Source organism: Macaca fascicularis, chromosome 7 (genome assembly GCF_037993035.2).
Source record: "Macaca fascicularis isolate 582-1 chromosome 7, T2T-MFA8v1.1".
Classification (NCBI taxonomy): domain Eukaryota; kingdom Metazoa; phylum Chordata; class Mammalia; order Primates; family Cercopithecidae; genus Macaca; species Macaca fascicularis.
The window spans coordinates 699,025-720,135 of NC_088381.1; the positions used below are offsets into that span (position 1 = coordinate 699,025).

General features: G+C 48.7%; 1 protein-coding gene across 1 annotated transcript in view; it reads right to left on the reverse strand.

Moving 5' to 3' along the window:
• Positions 1-19,494, reverse strand: part of NIPA1 (NIPA magnesium transporter 1) — a 35,203-nt gene extending 15,709 nt beyond the window's left edge. Inside the window, exons 1-3 of the mRNA XM_045395154.2 lie at positions 19,303-19,494; positions 6,047-6,094; positions 4,612-4,702 (exon numbers count right to left, since the gene is read on the reverse strand). Coding sequence (XP_045251089.1) covers positions 4,612-4,702; positions 6,047-6,094; positions 19,303-19,474 — 311 coding nt within the window. The 5' untranslated portion in view covers positions 19,475-19,494. The remainder of the gene's footprint in view (positions 1-4,611; positions 4,703-6,046; positions 6,095-19,302) is intronic.
• Between the last annotated feature and the right edge of the window lie 1,617 nt (positions 19,495-21,111).

Sequence of the window (21,111 nt, forward strand, 5' to 3'; positions counted from 1 at the left end):
TGGTGATTATTCTGTTGCTGTGGTATATTACACTAATTTATTTTCAATGCTAAATCTACTTTGCATTCCTGGGATAAATCCCACTTGTATAATCCTTTTTATATATTGTTGGATCCAATTGGTTAGTATTTTGTTCAAAATTGCTCCATCTATATTCATAAGAGAATTGGTTCATAGTTTTTTTTTTTTTCAATGAGCTTTATTTTTTCTCTATCTTTTTTTTGGGGGGAGGGGACAGAGTTTTGCTCTGTCACCCAGGCTGGAGGAGTGGTTTGATCTCAACTCACTGCAACCTCCACCTCTCAGCTTCAAGCAATTCTGGTGCCTCAGCCACCCAAGTAGCTGGGATTACAGGTGTGTGTCACCACACCTGGCTAATTTTTGTATTTTTAGTAGAGACACGGTTTTGCCATGTTGGCCAGGCTGGTCTCCCTGGGTTCAAGTGATCCACCTGCCTTGGCCTCTCAAAGTGCTGGGATTACAGGCACGAATCACACCACGCATGGCCTGGATCTTGTACTAGAAGAAAAATAATGGTATAAAAGATAATGATATAAAATAACGGCATAACAGGTCAATTGTCAAAACTGGAATATGGAGGCTGATTTGATGCATGTATCATAACAAGGTTGAATTTGTCGAAACTGATCATTGTACTGTGGTTATTAGGAGAGTATCTGAATATCTCTAGTCTCAGAAAATACTAATTGATGTGTTTAGGGGTAAAGAATCATAACTTATGCTAAAATGGATTTTTTAAAAAAAACAGGAAAAAACAGTCACATCACATTCATATAGAATAGTGGTTCTCAACCAGGGCCCCCCGGGGTCATCAGCCAATGTCTGGAGACATCTGGGGAGGTTGAGTGCTACTGGCATCTGGGAGATGAAGGCCAGGATGCTGCTAAACACCATACAATGCACAGAACGCCTCCCTCAATAGAGTTACCTGGCTTCAAGCATCCACAGTGGTGAGACTGAGACACTCAGATACAGAGAAAGTGTATGATGAGGCAAGTGGGTCAGATGTTTAGCAGCAGGTGTGTCTGGTAAGGGGAGATGGGCATTGCTTTGGTTATTCTTTTTTTTTTTTTTTTTTGAGATGGAGTCTCGCTCTGTCGCCCAGGCTGGAGTGCAGTGGTCTCCGCTTACTGCAGGCTCCGCCGCCTCCCAGATTAACGCCATTCTCCTGCCTCAGCCTCCCTAGAAGCTGGGACTACAGGCGCCCGCCACCACGCCCGGCTAATTTTTTTTTTGTATTTTCAGTAGAGACGAGGTTTCACCGTGTTTGCCAGGATGGTCTCGATCTCCTGACCTCGTGATCTGCCCGCCTCGGCCTCCCAAAGAGTTGGGATTACAGACGTGAGCCACCGCGCCCGGCCGCTTTGGTTATTCTTAATCCTGTGTCCTTTCTGTAATTTGAAAATATTTCCCAAAAGTTTTTTAAACCTCTTTTTAGACACAGCATGTGCAGACGATTACTTTATCATACATTACACTATTACAGAAATAAGTGAACCTATTTGGGAGCTCTCTATTCTATTCACTGCTACACAGACTTATTTTTCCAGTGCCACATTCTTTTCATTTCTGTTTCTACGTAATTCCAGCAACCCCATCCCACTATCAAGAACAGAACTGCTTTTAAAATATACATATATACATACATATTGGCCGGGCGCAGTGGCTCAGGCCTGTAATCCCAGCACTCTGGGAGGATGGCGGGCAGATCACAAAGTCAGGAGATCAAGACCATCCCGGCTAACACGGTGAAACCCCATCTCTACTAAAAATACAAAAAATTAGCCGGGCGTGGCGGAGGGCGCCTGTAGTCCCAGCTACTCAGGAGGCTGAGGCAGGAGAATGGTGTGAATCCAGGAGGCAGAACTGGCAGTGAGCCGAGATCGCACCACTGCACTCCAGCCCGGGCGCAGCCTGGGCGACAGAGCGAGACTGTCTCAAAAAGACACCAAAAAACAAAACAAAACAAAACATATATACATACATATATGCACACTTTGATAATCATCTTAGATTTTTTTCCAAATTAATTTTAGTTTTATTCTGTTTAAAAGAAAAGGTCTTCCTGGGACTCCGAGTTGAAGACAGGCTTTTTATCCAGAATCCCATCTGACATGGGAGTAACACCTCCTGCAGACGTGGAGCAGCGAACGTTTCTGGCAAAGTGACTTAATCATCAATGTGCACGAGAACAGTTCTAAGGAAATTAACTGAGTAAAGCATTTTAGTATATGTGCATTCAATGTGCCACGTGCCCAGATCACCAGGTCAGGTTGTTTATCTGCCTGATTATCTTTCGGGGGACGGGTGGCCGAAGCTGAGGAGTGATTCCCAAAATGAGAACACTCTTGCCCTCGCAGCGCCTCAGAGCCGTCCAAAACGCAAAGTGACGCCAAGCCACACGATAGCGGTGTACGTATTCTCGAGAAAAATGTGCCCCCCACACACTCTCCAAGCGTCACATGTGAAAAACATGGTATTTAGGTCACAGAACCCCAATGCCTAAGGGACTCTAAGGTGTAAACTTCAATACATCCATCATGGACACACTTCTCTGCAAGGAATTGGGCGTCTGTCCGGAATACAGCAGGAAACCAACGTATCCATGAGTTAGAAACTTGGATTTTATTTCTCTTCTACCCTATTTCTATTTATAATGATTTCTTCAAAGACAAATCAGAATATAAACATGTTCACACAAGGATATATGTTATTTAATAAGTATCTCATAAATCATTTTCACAGTAAGTAGAGACTCTAGTTGCAATGTTTAATAGCTTGCAGCCCTCAAGTTCCCATTCCCTGCCCTTTCCCCTTTGCCCCACATTCGGGCAACCTGATAAGAAGCCTACTCACGTGTATCAATTAAAAGGATGATTTAAAATGGAGAAATAAAATGTTTAAAATTTAATAATAAGAAAATTAAATTAAAATTTTAAAAAAGAGCCTGCACACACCCTGGGTCCCTAGAGTCCTCAGACCCGAGTCCTCGGTCACTTGGCATGGGCAAAAACTACAATCCATGCCAGCCCGGCCTAAGCATGCAAACCACCCCCAGTCCAGTCCACCCCACCCCCTAACAATAAAAACCCAAAGGTGGCCAGGCGCGGTGGCTCAAGCCTGTAATCCCAGCACTTTGGGAGGCCGAGACGGGTGGATCACGAGGTCAGGAGATCGAGACCATCCTGGCTAACACGGTGAAACCCCGTCTCTACTAAAAATACAAAAAACTAGCCAGGCGAGGTGGCAGCACCTGTAGTCTCAGCTACTCAGGAGGCTGAGGCAGGAGAATGGCGTAAACCTGGGAGGCGGAGCATGCAGTGAGCTGAGGTCGTGACACTGCACTCAAGCCTGGGCGACAGAGCGAGACTCCGCCTCAAAAAACAAAACAAAACAAAACAAAAAACCCCAAAGGTCCCCCTCCCTCTTATCTCACTGAGAACCAAACCCGGGCCCTTCTCCTAAGAAAATCCATGTGCTAGGCCGGGCGCGGTGGCTCAAGCCTGTAATCCCAGCACTTTGGGAGGCCGAGGTGGGCGGATCACAAGGTCAGGAGATCAAGACCATCCTGGCTAACACCGTGAAACCCCGTCTCTACTAAAAAAATACAAAAAACTAGCTGGGTGTGGTGGCGGGCGCCTGTAGTCCCAGCTACTCGGGAGGCTGAGGCAGGAGAATGGTGTGAACCCGGTGGGCGGAGCTTGCAGTGAGCCGAGATCGCGCCACTGCACTCCAGCCTGGGGCACAGAGCAAGACTCCGTCTCAAAAAAAAAAAAAAGAAAAAAAGAAAATCCATGTGCTGCTGACTGCGTCAGTCATAAACCCTATTCCACATCCACCGGGGCCGTGTGTTATTCATCCCAACCTCTGTACCTGGGCTGAGGTGGGGACTGGCCGGCATCCAGCAAGGAATGCTAAGCACCCCAATAAAACACCAAGTGACTCATTTTGCTTAACGAGTTCTCAGAATAACGTGCCAAGGTGTCAGAAGACTCTCTAGTCTCTAAGATGTACTCCAGGACAGCGGCCAGAAGCATGCGAGCAGCAGATTCACTGAGATGCATGAATGAGTTAGAATTTCAAATATACTAAATGTCTAAGAAAAGAGTTAATACCCAGAACTATATTTGAAGGGATAAAATTAAACAATACAGAGTAGAATACCGAAGATCTATCTTCTCTCTTTTTTTTCAGGCAGAGTCTCGCTCTGTCTCCCAGGCTTGAGTGCTAAGGTGCCATCTCAACTCACTGCAACCTCTGCCCCCCAGGTTCAAGCAATTCTTGTGCCTCACCCTCCCGAGTAGCTGGGACTACAGGTGGTCGCCACCACGCCCGGCTAATTTTTTGTATTTTTAGTAGAGACAGGGTTTCGCCATGTTGGCCAGGTTGGTCTCAAACTCCTGACCTCAAGTAATTGACCCTCCTTGGCCTCCCAAAGTGCTGGGATTACAGGCGTGAGCCACTCTGCCTGGCCTGAAGATCTACCTGTTGTTACAACTTTGCTCTCATTACTTTAACAGAAACATTTAAAATGAAAAGTTGTTATATCTACACTACACATTAAACATCAAACAAAATCTTGGCTCTCACCCGAACGGCACTCCGAGGGCGCCCAGGGGAGTCACCAGGACCGTGGGGACTGCCGTGTAAGCCAGGAAGTTTCCAATCTGGCCAACAGCCACTGTCAAGAAAATCACAAGGATACCGCTTGCAATTACAGAGCTCTCGTTTAGCACTGATCAGAGTTGAATTTTGCAAGGCTCTGCTCCAAAAGGGCTACTTCACTCCCATTACTTGTGAAGAATCACATCTGGGGTGTCACCTGCACATTTAAGGGGTCATGGGTCAGAGGTCAGGCCCCACACCTTCACTGGTCCCATCAGTCGGGTGAGTAGGTTCAGCTCTCCATGGAAAATGCCGAATCTAACCAGCAGTGACTGAAATGGGCGTGGCACTGGGCATATCTCCACTCTCCTAACACATCCTTGTTTTCACACAAATCAGGCAGAACTTCCTGTGCACCCTCTAGTGGTCTGGGATCTACTCCAGCATAGGCAGCTGGCCACGGTGACAGGCCACTGGCATAGCAAGAGGATACAGCACTGCCACACAAGACTGCAGCAGGACATCACCCGGACAGAGCTGAGAGGAGCTCTTCAAGGAACAGAATTGGTATTGCCACGTAATGTCGTATTAAAAGACAAATGTGACAAAGTATATGATGTTTCTTTTTTTTCTTTTGAGACAGAGTCTTGCTCTGTCACCCAGGCTGGAGTGCACTGGCGTGATCTTGGCTCACTGCAGCCTCCACCTCCCAGGCTCAAGCAATCCTCCCACCTCAGCCTCCAAATAGCTGTGAAACAGGCACATATCACCATGCCCAGCTAATTTTTGTTTTTGTACAGACAGGGTTTTGCCATGTTTCCCAGGCTGGTCTTGAATCCTAGGCTCAAACAATCCACCTGTCTCAGCCTCCCAAAGTGCTGGGATTACAGGTGTGAGCCACCATCCCTGGCCAAACACAATGTTTCTGAATTTCAGAGACAATTGTCCTTTATAATACCTTTAGAGTTCTGAACTCATTTAATAATATTATTTATCTTTACATTATAGCACATGACCTGATCTTTGAGTCATGAAACTCTGTTAAACCAACTGTGCTGGGAAAAACAAGGCAGCCTAACATGGAATTTCACCAAATGCCAACAGCCCAACTACACGAGTGAGCAGGAGCTGTTTTAATTTCTTCGGGCTCAGGACAGATCAGCCTGGACTGAATTCACGGCTAATCGTGGGCAGTAGGGGCCTCCACCAGCTCCTAAGTTGTCCTTCTGCACTCTCATCCTGGGAGGAAGGGGAGCAGGGACATCTGAACTGAAAGGCAGGCTTAGGGTCCGGGGAGAGGCCACGTGACACCCTCTTCCAAAGAACAGAGCCACCCTAGCCCAGCCGCTGCAGCTCTGCCCAGACCAGTGATGGAGTCTAAGAAAGGAAAAGACCAGACTTCGCCACACAGGCTACTTACTTGCGATTGTGCCAGCCCACCACACAATGTCTGTTAAATAGGAAGTACCTATAAAAGGAGGAGATAAAAAATGTCAGGAAAGTGGGTTTACAAGCTACGTATGTCAGGAAGAGGTTTACAAGCGAGAAACCTTTTTTTTTGTTTGTTTGTTTAGACGGAGTCTCGCTCTGTCGCCCTGGCTGGAGTGCAGTGGTGCGATCTCGGCTCACTGCAAGCTCCGCCTCCCGAGTTCACGCCATTCTCCTGCCTCAGCCTCCCGAGTAGCTGGGACTACAGGCGCCGCCACCTCGCCCGGCTAGTTTTTTGTATTTTTAGTACAGACGGGGTTTCGCCGTGTTAGCCAGGATGGTCTCGATCTCCTGACCTCGTGATCCACCCGTCTCGGCCTCCCAAAGTGCTGGGATTACAGGCGTGAGCCACCGCGCCCGGCCGCGAGAAACTTTTGACATGAAAACTAAAACAGAAAAGAATGGGCCGGGCGCGGTGGCTCACGCCTCTATTCCCAGCACTTTGGGAGGCCGAGACGGGCGGATCACGAGGTCAGGAGATCAAGACCATCCTGGCTAACACGGCGAAACCCCGTCTCTACTAAAAATACAAAAAGTTAGCTGGGTGCAGTGGTGCACGCCTGTAGTCCCAGCTACTCGGGAGGCTGAGGCAGGAAAATGGCAGGAACCCGGGAGGCGGAGCTTGCAGGGAGCCGAGATGGTGCCGCTCACTCCAGCCTGGGAGACAGAGCGAGACTCCCTCTCAAAAAAAAAAAAAAAAAGAAGAGAAAAGAAAAGAATGAGTGTCATACTGTTTATTCACCCTAAAGAGAATCTTTCATTTATAAATAGCATTAGAGACCACTGAAAGTGGCAAAGTCAAGGTATTTTTTGCAACCAACACAAGCTGACCCAAATAAGGAAATGAAATCTTTATACATCAGTTTTCTTTCACCCAACAAGCTACCACAAAGACAGATATTCCTTCGATGGAGTTTTATTTTTATCTCAAAAGGGTTTGAGTCTTTACAGTCCAACTCTCTCATGCATTTACTGTAGCCCATTTACATAAGAATTTTATTATCATAGGGTTTAATGACTTCCTGCTTAAACAAGTTACTCAATTTTCATTATGTATAACTCTTCTGATATGACTCCTTTCAGCCATGCAGGTACCACATCCTTACACTCACCTGATGCTCTGACATTTGACCTGAGACTTGCCCAGCATCCTCTCAGGTTACCCCAACCATCCCACGCAGGGGAGGCGGAGACCCAGCACCTTCCTCCCTCCCCCTGCCTCTCAACAGGCGTCTATGGTGAGAGGTCTCCCAACCTTTGAGACACATTTGTCCTTCATATACGGCAAAATGCTAAGCACTTTTTTTTTTTTTTGAGATGGAGCCTCATTCTGTCACCCAGGCTGGAGTGCACTGGTGCGATGTTGACTCACTGAAACCTCCGCTTCCCGGGTTCAAACAATTCTCCTGTCTCAGTCCCCCGAGTAGCTGGGACTACAGAAGCATGCCACCACGCCTGGCTAATTTTTGTATTTTTAGTAGAGACAGAGTTTCACCAAATTGGTCAGGCTGGTCTCGAACTCCTGAACTCAGGCGATCCAACTGCCTCAGCCTCCCAAAGTGCTGTGATTACAGGCGTGCACCACGTCTGGCCTGCTGAGCATTTTTTGAGGAGATTTTTTGTTAATTGCAGATTACAGTAATGAATTCTTTTTTCTTTTTCCTTTTCTTTGAGATGGAGTCTCACTCTGTCGCCCAGGCTGGAGTGCAGTAGCACGATCTTGGCTCACTACAACCTCTGCCTCCTAGGTTCAGGCGATTCTCATGCTTCAGCCTCCCAAGTAGCTGGGATTACATGTGTGGGCCACCACGTGCGGCTAGTTTTTGTATTTTTAGTAGAGATGGGATTTTGCTATATTGGCCAGGCTGATCTTCAATTCCTGGCCTCAAGTGATCTGCCCACCTCGGCCTCCCAAAGTGCTGTGATTACAGGTGTGAATCACCGAGCCCAGTCGCAGTAACTAATTCTAATTGTTTTTATTCTCAGTAGTAAAACCACAATTTAGTATAAACATACAGCCTGCTAGCCTGCTTAATGGAGCAGCAGAGCTACAGGCATTACAAAAAGTACTTTCAATGGGGCTGAGCCCGGGGGCTGACACCTGTAATCCCAGTATTTTGGGAGGCTGAGGCAGGACCATCACTTGAGCCTAGGAGTTCAAGGTCAGCCTTGGCAACACAGCAAGACTCTATCTCCACGAAAAAATTTAAAAATTAGCTGAGTGTGGTGGTGCATGCCTGTGGTCCCAGCTACTTAGCAGGCTGAGACAGGAGAATCGCTTGCGCCCAGGAGGATGAGGCTGCAGTGAGCCATGATCACGCCACTTCATTCCAGCCTGGGTGACAGAGTGAGACCCTGTCTCAAAAAACAAAAAAAGAATATTGCAATTTGATCACATCACAGTAAAAACTGATTTAGGCAGAATCATCAATGGATACTAAAACAAGTTAATGAAAATTCATTGAGTCACCTCCATAGGTTTTTCTTATTAATTACAAACAGAAAAAGTTATTTTTACAGAAAAGCCTGGTGGACACTGGCTAAGCCAAGTGGTCAAAGTCACCAGCATCAGCTGTGCCGCCTGCCTGCTGCAGCTGTCTCCCAGCCGAGCCATGCTCTGCCTCTGCGGCCAGGCTCCACTGGAGAGGAGAGCCTGGCACCACGGGGGCTCCTGTCCTGTGTCCCTCAGTGTATCTCATACAAACAGGACCCAGGGTGTCCTATGAAGCAGAAAGTTTAGCGTAGCTTAAGAATGTCCCATGGTGGGCACTGCAGGAGAGTCAGCTATTAATACAGAATCAATGTTAGATTTCTAAATGTGCTCATCAAAGTGGCTATCCCAAAATGCATGCCAAATACTTGAGTGAAAGGTCATCAGGTCCAGAATACTGGTATGAAAACTCTGTGGACCAGTTTCCCAACAAAACCATCATAACTAATAAATAAAGTACTTTAAAAAGTGGGCCGGGCGCGGTGGTTCACGCCTGTAATCCCAGCACTTTGGGAGGCCAAGGTAGGCGGATCACAAAGTCAGGAGATCGAGACTAACCTGGCTAACACAGTGAAATCCCATCTCTACTGAAAAAAAAAATACAAAATTTTAGCTGGGCGTAGTGGTGGGTGCCTGTGGTCCCAGCTACTCCAGAGGCTGAGGGAGGAGAATGCCATGAACCCAGGAGGCGGAGCTTGCAGTGAGCCAATATTGCGCGCTGCACTCCAGCCTGGGCAACAGAGCGAGACTCCATCTCAAAAAAAAAAAGTGAATTTAAACTCTGTGGAAATTATCCTAAGATGGGCATACAGAAAATATCTCCTTTTTCATTCCTAATTTTAGTAATTTGATTCTTCTTTTTTGCTTGGTCTAGTGAAAGGTTTGTCAATTTCATTGTTCTTTTCAAAGAACCAACTTTTGATTTTGTTTTTTTTGGGGTTTTTAGATTTTGTTTTTTTCTTTTTGATACAGGGTCTCACTCTGTTGCCCAGGCTGGGGTGTAGTGGCATGGTCTCTCAGTTCACTGCAACCTCCACCTCCCAGGTTCAAGCAATTCTCCTGCCTCAGCCTCCCAAGTAGCTGGGATTACAGGCATGGGCCACTGCGCCCAGCTGTCCTTTTATTGTAATCAACACGGTTTGGTCAGGAGTTTTTGTGAAGTCATGGGATTCCTGCTACAGCAGCTGGACTGTGTGACCCTCCTGCAGTGAAAGGTGGTCCACGGACGACAGTGACCAGTGCAATGAGGCCCACAGGCTCCCCGCTTTCAGTGCTATGGTTATCCCAACACTGATAATCACATAGTATATGCTTTTGGCAGTTTGTAAAATGTCAAGAGTCACAAAATGGAGAGGAACCTGCGATACCAGGTACACAGGAATGGTAAAGTGAACAAAATGGCTTTTGTTTTTTTCCCAAAGGGTCCGGTTCAGTTCCAAGCATTGCAGGCTCTGTAACTTCTACTCTCCAGCAAGAATTTGGATTTGCACAAATCAAAAGGTGTTTAGGTCACCCTCACCTTTTAAACCAGTATTAGGCAAAATTTTTCTGCATCCACAGACATTAAGCAAGTCAGGTTTTTCTCCATCCAGGTACCTACCCCACACCCCTAGCCACAAACAAAAGTGAAGCTCCTGCACATGGTCTCTGAGAGCCTCAGTCCAGGAGTGTCCCCTCTGTTCCGCCCTGAAGGAAGTGCATGGCCATGTGCCCAGCTTCCTCACTGAGCTGGCTGCTCCATTTTCCCTCCTCCTTCTTCAGCCAGGAACTCCTAGGAGCCTGCATTCCATATTAGCCCTTGGCCCCTGCCATATATAGATATCTGTTAGGATATCTAAAATAACTGGGTTTCTTCACAGTTTCACCCTAAGCATTGCTGCCCCTAAGCACTGCTGTTCTGAAAGCTCACTTTCCAGCACTCTCAGTAGGTATCTATGCCCAAGCTTCTCCTCTTCCCAGCTGATGACCGTCCTCTATTAATCTTCAGGTCCTGTGGCCTCAGCAAGAACAGGGAGCTGCAGCACTGAAGGATGCAGAGGATGCTGTTTGTCTTGCCACACTCATGCCTCCTCCCCCACTCCTAGGTGTGGGCTGCAGAGGGCATGATCACTACATTCCATTGGTTTTCCTCTCATTGGAAACCCTGAGTGCTGACAGTTGCATAGCCGTATACAACAGCTAAACTATAAGACAAAGAAGTGTTTGTGTAAACACTAAAGAGCCTTGTCAGGATGACAGTATCAATTGACAGTGATGCTGTCCAACCAGGGGCATGTGGCTTTAAGACCTTACATTTAGTTATAAATGTGTCAGAAATGTCCTTAAAAGACAGCTTTCCAGCATAAAAACATAGATGAGCATCCGATGTATTTACCTTATAATTATTCCACAAAAAGAATTGCTTCCACTTATGTGTGCTCCTAACAGCAACAACAGAAGTAGGTGATAAAAGCCAAGCAAGGGCCAGGCGCAGTGGCTCAAGCCTGTAATCCTAGCACTTTGGGAGGCCGAGGCGGGCAGATCACGAGGTCAGGAGATCGAGACCATCCTGGCTAACCTGGTGAAACCCCGTCTCTACTAAAAAATACAAAAAACTAGCCGGGCGAGGTGGCGGGCGCCTGTAGTCCCAGCTACTCGGGAGGCTGAGGCAGGAGAATGGCGTGAACTCGGGAGGCGGAGCTTGCAGTGAGCTGAGATCCGGCCACTGCACTCCAGCCTGGGCGACAGAGCAAGACTCTGTCACAAAAAAAAAAAAAAAAAAAAGCCAAGCAAGAGTGGATCAGTAGTTCTTTGTAAATTAATGCCTAGACTTCAAAGATGTATAAAAAAGATGTTACATAGTTTTTACAGAGTTCTCTTTTTTTTCTTTCTTTTTTCTTTTTTTTTTTTTTTTTTTTTTTTTTTTTTTTTTTGAGACGGAGTCTCACGCTGTTGCCCAGGCTGGAGTGCAGTGGCGCGATCTCGGCTCACTGCAAGCTCCGCCTCCCGGGTTCCCGCCATTCTCCTGCCTCAGCCTCCTGAGTAGCTGGGACTACAGGCGCCCGCCACCGCGCCCGGCTAATTTTTTGTATTTTTAGTAGAGACGGGGTTTCACCGTGGTCTCGATCTCCTGACCTTGTGATCCGCCCGCCTCGGCCTCCCAAAGTGCTGGGATTACAGGCTTGAGCCACCGCGCCCGGCCTCTTTTTTCTTTTTTTTGAGACAGAGTCTCACTGTCTTGCCCAGGCTGGAGTGCAGTGGCAAGATCTCAACTCATTGCAACCTCCGACTCCCGGGTTCAAGCAGTTCTCCTGCCTCAGCCTCCTGAGTAGCTGGGATTACAGGCTGCACCACCATACCCAGCTAATTTTTGTATTTTTAGTAGGGGTTTCATCATATTGGTCAGGCTGGTCTTGAAGTCCTGACCTCATGATCTGCTCACCTTGGCCTCCCAAAGTGCTGGGATTACAGGCATGAGCCACCGTGCCCGGCCCTACAGAGTTCTCTAAGAAGGACTAAGAATAAATAAATATTATTTCCTGACATCAGCACAACCAGATGAAGGCATTAACTGCAGTGAATGTGAGCACTGCTGTGCACCAGCTTACTCATGGATTTAATATTTGAAGTGTTTTGCCTGTTGGTTATTAGATATGCAGAACTTATTTTTCCTAAGAAATAGTCTGGCAATTATGGAAAAAAACAAAGTTTTATGACATATACTATCTAATTTTAAGATTTAATATAGGCTGGGTGTGGTGGCTCACGCCTGTAATCCCAGCACTTTGGGAGGCTGAGGTGGGAGGATCACGAGGTCAGGAGATCGAGACCATCCTGGCTAACATAGTGAAACCCCGTCTCTACTAAAAATACAAAAAATTAGCCGGGTGTGGTGGCGGGCGCCTGTAGTCCCAGCTACTCGGGAGGCTGAGGCAGGAGAATGGCGTGAACCCAGGAGGCAGAGCTTGCAGTGAGCCGAGATCATGCCACTACACTCCAGCCTGGGCGACAGAGCGAGACTCCGTCTCAAAAACAAAACAAACAAACAAAAAAAAGATTTACTATAAAACTATATAATCAAGACAGTATGGTACTGGCATAAGGATAGACAAACAATACGGAATAGAGTTCAGAAATCAATCTATACATGTACCGCCAGATCACAGACTGAATGAAGCACCAGTACAATTCAATGGGAAAAGTCTCCTCAACAAATGGTGCTAGACCAACTGGATATTGTAGAGAAAACGCAGAAGTTTAACTCACGCCTCAGACCATCCTGTAGCTCAAGGTAGTTTACAGACCTAATGGTAAACACTAAAGCTGTGAAGCTCGAAGAACACACAAGAGGATGCCACTGTGACCTGAGAAGAGACAAAGATTTCTCAGGCAGAGATCAAAAGCACCAACCACATAGGAAAAAAACAGATAAATTAGACTTCAACAAAATTAAACATTCCTGCTCTTCAAAACCAACTTTGAGACGAGATGCAGTGGCTCACGCCTGTAATCCCATCACTTTGGGAGGCTGGGGCGGGTGAATCACAAGGTCAGGAGTTCAAGACCAGCCTGGCCAAGATGGTGAAACCCTGTCTTCTACTAAAAATACAAAATTACTAAAAATACAAAAATTAGCTGGGCTCGGTAGCAGGCACCTGTAATCCCAGCTACTCAGGAGGCTGAGGCAGGAGAATAGCTTGAAACAGGGGGACGGAGGTTGCAGTGAGTCGAGATTGTGCCACTGCACTCAAGCCTGGGCAACAGAGTGAGACTCCGTCTCAAAAAAAGAAACAGGCAGTTTTAAGAAATGAAAAGGCAAGCCACAAAGAAAATATTTGCAATCCCTATATCTAACAAAAACTTGTATCCAGATTATAGATATATAACATATCTATATGTATTAATGTGTATGTATATATGTGTGTGTATACACACACACACACACGCTTACCAGTCAATAATAAGGCAGAACCCAGCAAGGCATGGTAGCTTACGCCTATAATCCCAGCACTTTGGGAGGCCGAGGTGGGTGGGTCTCCCGAGGTCAGGAGTTTGAGACCAGCCTGGCCAACGTGGTGAAACCCCATCTCTACTAAAAATACAAAACTTAGCCAGGCATGGTGGCGGCTGCCTATAATCCCAGCTACTCGAGAGGCTGAAGTAGGAGACTTGCTTGAACCCGGTAGGCAGAGGTTACAGTGAGCCAAGGTGGCGCCACCGAACTCCAGCACAGATGACAGAACAAGACTCCGTCACCACCCACTCCCCAAAAGAAGTTCACCAACAGGAGAAGAGATACACAAACTGGTGTACTCAAACAACACAACACTCCTCAGCAATAAGAAGAACGTATGACTGATACCCACATCATGATGAATCTTGAAACTATGCCCAGCAAAAAAAGCGGACGTAAGAGAATACATACTATATGATTCCATGTATATGAAACATGGGAACAGGCAAAATTAATTCAACCTAAGCAGATGGGTACCAGAGGAGTAGGCACCTTGGTATGGGGGATGGGGCACCAAGGAACTTTTTAGGGTGGCAGCAACGATCCATTTCTTCACTGGGCTGTTGGTTACACAGGCATATTCACTCGTCAAAACTCATCAGACTGTACCTTTATTATCTATGCAGCTTGCTCTATGTAATTATACCCCAATACTTAAAAAAGAAATGGTTGATAAATAACAGTTAAATTTCTTGGTGGTGAGGATTTCACAGGTAGCACACTTATCCCTGCACTCATGGAGGTGTGTACATTAAACAAGCACAGCTTTTTATATGTTAATCATACCCCAATAAAGTGGTTTAATTTTTTTTTTTTTTTTTGATGGACTCTTGCTCTGTTACCCAAGCTGGAGTGCAGTGGCACGATCTTGGCTCACCACAACCTCCGCCTCCCGGGTTCAAGTGATTCTCCTGCCTCAGCCTACCAAGTAGCTGTGATTACAGGCGTGCACCACCACGCTTGGCTATTTTTGTATTTTTAGTAGAGACGGGATTTCACCATGCTGGTCAGGCTGGTCTTGAACTCCTGACCTCATGATCTGCCTGCCTTGGCCTCCCAAAGTGCTGGGATTACAGGCATGAGCCACCGTGCCCGGCCCTTAATTTTTTTAATTTAAAAAGTTCAATTTCTGGGTTAGCCCACACAATGCTGACCCTGATACAACTAACCACTGTAATAAAGCTTCTTGCAGTTTCTATGGGAGATGTCATTCCCAGTTTCAAATGGAAATTAAGAGTACAGCACATATTAACACATGCTTCTTCCTCTCCATCCTCCCTCCAGGGAAGCTCAGTGCAGTATCTGTATTCTATTTATTTGTTCCATCTATCAAATATTTACTGAGAATCATCATTGTACACAGTCCTCAGTGAATATAAAGACATAAAAAGTCACAGCCGGGCACGGTGGCTCACGCCTGTAATCCCAGTACTTTGGGAGGCCGAGGTGGGTGGATCACAAGGTCAAGAGTTCGAGACCAGCCTGGCCAATACGGTGAAACTCCGTCTCTACTAAAAATACAAAAATTAGCCGGGCATGGTGGCAGGCGCCTGTAGTCCCAGCTACTCGGGAGGCTGAGGCAAGAGAATTGCTTGAACCCAGGAGGTGGAGGCTGCAGTGAGCTGAGATCATGCCATTTCATTCCAGCCTGGATGACAGAGCAAGACTCTCTCAAAAAAAAAAAAAAAGGTCACTAGATGTGGTATCTGCCCCTACAGAGCACCCCTCTTCCTCTCTGCCTTAACTAGAGGCAATTTCTCATCCTTTCCCCCACCACAGGGACCAAAACTGCCCCCACGCCCCTGAGGGCCCAGAAGCCAAGCTAGCAGACTCCTTGATACATGACAGGTAGATGTCAGGTATGACACCTGTACTACTGTGCTCTGCTGATGTGAACAGAAAAATCTAGGATAATGAGCTGTCAGTCATGTGGACTGGTAAGGAACTGGAAATGCCCATGCCATGTAAAAGTGGAACGAAAACATTCATGTAGCCCTGAATATGTTTGCAGAGAACATCTAACGGGGAGGACAAGCTCACAATAGAGTGAACACAACCATAGGACATAAACTGGCACACCTGGGGTGGGCTCAGGGCATGCTGCCTTTTATTCTTTTTCGAGCTAGAGTTTCACTCGTCACCCAAGCTGGAGTGCAGTGGCGTGATCTCGGCTCCCTGCAACCTCTGCCTCCCAGGTTCAAGTGATTCTCCTGCTTCAGCCTCCCAAATAGCTGGGATTACAAGCATGCGACATCACACCTGGCTAATTTTGTATTTTTAGTAGAGACAGGGTTTCACCATGTTGGTCAGGCTGGTCTCCAACTCCTGACCTCAGGTGATCCACCCACCTCAGCCTCCCAAAGTACTGGGATTATAGGCGTGAGCCGCCGCGCCCAGCCAGCTGCCTCATTTTGAAAATTACATGATTAAGAGCTGTACCACCCAACGTGTAGGTCTTAACTGCATCCTGATTCTAAAAGATGAACTGGGCAAAACTTCTAAGAGAATCACAGAAATTTAAACACTCACCAGACATGTGAGAACATTAAAAAATTACTCTTAATTTTTTGGTGCAATAAAGGTGTTGTGTTTAACAAAGAAATAGTCATTGAAATATGCAGATGAAATGGTAATTTGCTTGGGATCTATTTCAAAACAAATCCTACAGTGGTGTGGGTGGGGTTGGCACTGGGGTATAGATAAAGCAAAATTGGCCAGGAATGATGATTTGTTGTTGTTGTTGGCATTGAGGAGATTCAGGGGGACCATGTGCAGGTTTGTTCTTTGGGTATATTGTGCAATGCTGGGGTGTGGGCTTCTAGTGAACTCATCACCCAAATAGTGGACACAGTACCCAACAGGTAATTCTTCAACCCTCACCCCAGTCTTCTACCCTCCCCGTCTAGTAGTCCCCAGTGTCTATTACATCATCTTTTTTTTTTTTTTTGAGACAGTCTCACTCTGTCTCCCAGCAGGCTCCCTGCAGCCTCAACCTCCTGGGTTCAAACCATCCTCCTATCTCAGCCTCCCCAGCAGCTGAGACTACAGGTGCACCACCACACTAGGCTAATTTTTTTTTTTTTTTTTTTTGAGATGGAGTCTCACTCTGCAGCCCAGGCTGGAGCGCAGTGGCACGCTCTCAGCTCACTGCAAGCTCCGCCTCCTGGGTTCACGCCATTCTCCTGCCTCAGCCTCCCGTGTAGCTGGGACTACAGGTGTCTGCCACGACGCCCGGCTAATTTTTTGTATTTTAGCAGAGACGGGGTTTCACCATGTTAACCAGGATGGTCTCGATCTCCTGTACTCGTGATAATCCACCCACCTCGGCCTCCCAAAATGCTGGGATTACAGGCGTGAGCCATTTTTAAGATTTTTAGGATACAGATTTCTTAGAACATCTGATAGGTGGTATTATCATTCTCAATACCCTACCAGTGTTAATACATGTTTTGTGCTTTGGATTTTTCTTTTTCTTTTTTTTTTTTTTTTGAGACGGAGTCTCGCTCTGTTGCCCAGGCTGGAGTGCAGTGGCGCGATCTCGGCTCACTGCAAGCTCCGCCTCCCGGGTTCACGCCATTCTCCTGCCTCAGCCTCCCGAGTAGCTGGGACTACAGGCGCCCACAACAGCGCCCGGCTAATTTTTTGTATTTTTAGTAGAGACGGGGTTTCACTGTGGTCTCGATCTCCTGACCTTGTGATCCGCCCGCCTCGGCCTCCCAAAGTGCTGGGATTACAGGCGTGAGCCACCGCGCCCGGCATGCTTTGGATTTTTCATTAAGAATCACTGCTCCCAGTCTATCACGTCTTTTTTAAAAGGCTGATCTGTCGTTTATTTTCCTATTCACCAATTCCTTTGAGCCACATGGGCTGGGTTGAAACAACACAGTTTTACTCAATTTTTTGGAAAACTAAAGCCTGTATTCAGCTTTCCTTCGTTTTTCTATAATGTCTTACATTTGGTGTTCACGTGTTCTTAGGCTTCTCCTGGTTGTGATGCACTTTCAGATTCCATGACCTTCACAGAGGACTGGTCAGGTGTACTGCAAAATGTTCTTTTTTTTTCTGAGATGGAGTCTTGCTCTGTCGCCCATGCTGAGTGCAGTTGTGCGATCTCGGCTCACTGTAACCTCTGTCTCCTGGGTTCAAACGATTCTCCTGCCTCAGCGTCTCGAGAAGCTGGTACTACAGGTGCGTGCCACCACACCGAGCTAATTTTTTGTATTTTTAGTAGAGACAGGGTTTCACAGTGTTAGTCAGGATGGTCTCCATCTCCTGACCTTGTGATCCACCGGCCTCGGCCTCGGAAAGCGCTGGGATTACAGGCGTGAGCCACTGCGCCCGGCCGCAAGATGTTGTTCTGCTCCGGTTTGTGTGGTGTTTTCCTCATGCTCACGCTACGGCCGTGGATTGGGATGGTGAGGTGCTTTCTCAGGCCACTCTATTAATAAGGTCTCGCGTGTTGACCATCTCACCCAGTTCTGGGGCACAGACAGGTGCTCCCTGAAGTGTGGCTCCGGTGTGTGTGCAAGTGTGTGCCTTAGAGAGAGACACATCTGCATCCCTGGGAAATCACACTTGATTTTATTTAATTCTATTTAATTAAATTTTATGGGAAGACCGCTACGCTTTCACTTCAAAGCTGAATTCCTTACACTATCCATGATTTTATATTTTCATTTGAGACTGTCAGGCCCTTTATCTCTTCTCTGAAGCCACGACTGGCTCGCTCAGAGAAAGTTTCACCTGCATTCCGGAATGTAAACTATTAAACGAGTTTACTTTCTCTCACAACCCATGACTCGGCGGCCACATCCTTCCCAGGGAGCTCTTAATATTCTTCTGAGAAATACGCCAAGAACCACAAGACTTTCTCAGTCCCTCTGGAAGCAATGGAAACGGGCGGTTTCACAGCCTGCCACATCCTGCACTGGCAACACCGTCCCCTCCGGGGCCTCCCAGCACAAAGGATACCGGCAGAGAGCTCGGCCCTGCATTGCACGACGGAGTGCGGGGCTGCAGGGCATCCACCTGGGAGATGGCTGTGGCTCGGCAGGGGCTTGGTTTTGGATCTGCCGCGTGTGTTCTCCATACTGAAGATCACTTACATTCATTTGGTGCAGGTCTAAGCCGCAACGAGCTCCGTCAAGCACCCCAGGAACGCACAGCTCTGAGAGCCCGCCCGGGTCTTCCTTCTGCACCCGCAAGGCCCCTGCGGGGGGCTGGAAATCCCAGGTCTCGCTCCCCCAGCGCACCCTCGGAGCCGGGCGCACGTCGGCTGAAGCGGCGCTTCCAGGCGGGCGCCGGGCTCCAGCGCCCCAGGACCGCGTCCGCAGGAGGCTCCCGGCCGCAGGTTGCGGGCAAGGCGAGGGCTGCGGGGCGGCGCGGGGAGGGCCTGGACCGAGAGAAAGTCAGCCGGGGAAGCGCGCACACCGAAGCAGGCCCCTGCAGCCGCCGGGAACGGAGAAAAGCCGTGGCGGCGGCAAAGCGCCGGGCGCACCTGTGATTCCTGGGCCGCTCCGGGAACCCGAGCGCCAGAACGCGGCGCAGCGGGGCCCGCCCCGGGGAGCACCCGCCCGAGCAGCGCTCCCGGCCCGGGCCGCGTCCCCTACCCTGACCCGGACGCCCCCACCTGCGACCGCCATCTCCGCCCGCGGCGCCGCCCGCCTCCCCCACCCGCCCGCCCGCCGCCCGCCGCCCGCCCTACCTCGCCGCTTGGCACGCACGATGCCCTTCTTCTGTAGCACGAACGTGGACCCGTTCACCAGGCTCGACACAACGGCCACGCCCAGGCCGAGCGACACGGCGGCGGGGCTCGGGCTACGCGCCCCCTCCCCGGCCGCCGCCGCCGCCGCCGCTGCCGCAGCTGCAGTCCCCATTCCGCCCGCGCCCGCCCTCCGAGCCTGCGCCTGCGCGCCGCGCCCGTGGGGCGGGACGGGGGTGAGCGGGAGGCGCGGGCCGGGGAGGCGAGGGGAGGGGGAGGAGCGGGAAGAGGGGCGGGGGCGGGACGGGGATGCCAGAGACTGGCGTCTAGGGCTGCGGGGACGGCAGTGGCACGGGAGGCGGCGGCAGTGAGGGGCCGGCGAAGCGCTGGGTGGGGCAGGGGTTCCCAGATTTCGCAAATGCAAATGCAGGACTCCGGGTTAAGTTTCCAGCGCGGAGAAACACGCACACTTTCTGAGCGGGGTCCCCTGCAACATCCGGGCGGCGGAGCGCGGCAGGACGCACACGCGGGCAGCGCTCCCCGCAGAGCCTCCAGCCCAGGCCGGCCCAACCTCCCGGAGCGCGAAGCCCCGCGAGCTGCTGCGGAGATTGAGGGGAGCCCCGGCGGTGGGCATTCCTCCTCCGCCCTTCTTCACGCTGGAGTCAGCGCCGCTGGGGCTCTGGGCTTGTGCTCCCACCGTCTGATTTCCTCGTTTTGATGAACTACAACAAAATTACAGAAAGCTTGAAAAATAGGAAAAAATTATTTTAAAGTGACTCAATTCCACAACCCTCACCTAATTATTAGTATTTAAGGTGTCTTCCCATATGTATACATACTTTTACATGTTTCCGATTACAATATACGAAACTTCCTTTTTATTTAATATTATATCATAATCAGTTTTCTGTATCGCTACATAAATATAGTTGTTCTAATGACAGTATAATAATTTGTCTAACCATTCAGCCATTGTTGAGTGTTAGGTTGCTACCAGGTTTCTTTGTTTTTTTGAGACAGAGTCTCGCTCTGTCCCCCAGGCTGGAGTGCAGTGGCGCCATCTCCGCTCACTGCAACCTTCTGCCTTCAAGCGAGCCTCTGCCTCAGCCTCAGCTAGGATTACAGACCTCCGCCACCACGCCCAGCTAATTTTTGTGTTTTGAGTAGAGACTCGGTTTCACCATCTTGGCCAGGCTGGTCTTGAACTCCTGACCTCAGGTGATCTGCCCACCTCTGCCTCCCAAAGTGTTGGGATTACAGGCGTAAGGCACCGCGCCTGGCCGGTTGCTGCCAGGTTTGCTTGACTATAAACGATGCTACGAGCTGGGCACGGTGGCTCACACCTGTAATCCCAGCACTTTGGGGGCCGAGGTGGGAGGCTCGCTTGAGCTCAGACGTTCAAGACCAGCCTGGGCAACATAGCCAGACCCTGTCTCTACCAAAAAAAAAAAAAAAGTAATTAGCGGGGCGTGGTGGCTCCTGCCTCCAACCCCAGCTAGTCTGTAGGCAGAGGTGGGAGGATGGCTTGAGGTGGAGGTTGCTGTGAGCTGTTCTTGCACCACTACCCGCAAGGCTGGTCAACAGAGCAAGACTGTCTCAAAAACAAACAAGAAAGTATAAACTTTTTGGCAGCTTTGCATACAGCATTATTATTTTGTGAAGAAATATAAAATCGGGCCCAGCGCGGTGGCTCACGCCTGCAATCCCAGCACTGTGGGAGGCCGAGGCGGGTGAATCACGAGGTCAGATCAAGACCATCCTGGCTAACATGGTGAAACCCCGTCTGTACTAAAAATACAAAAAATTAACCAG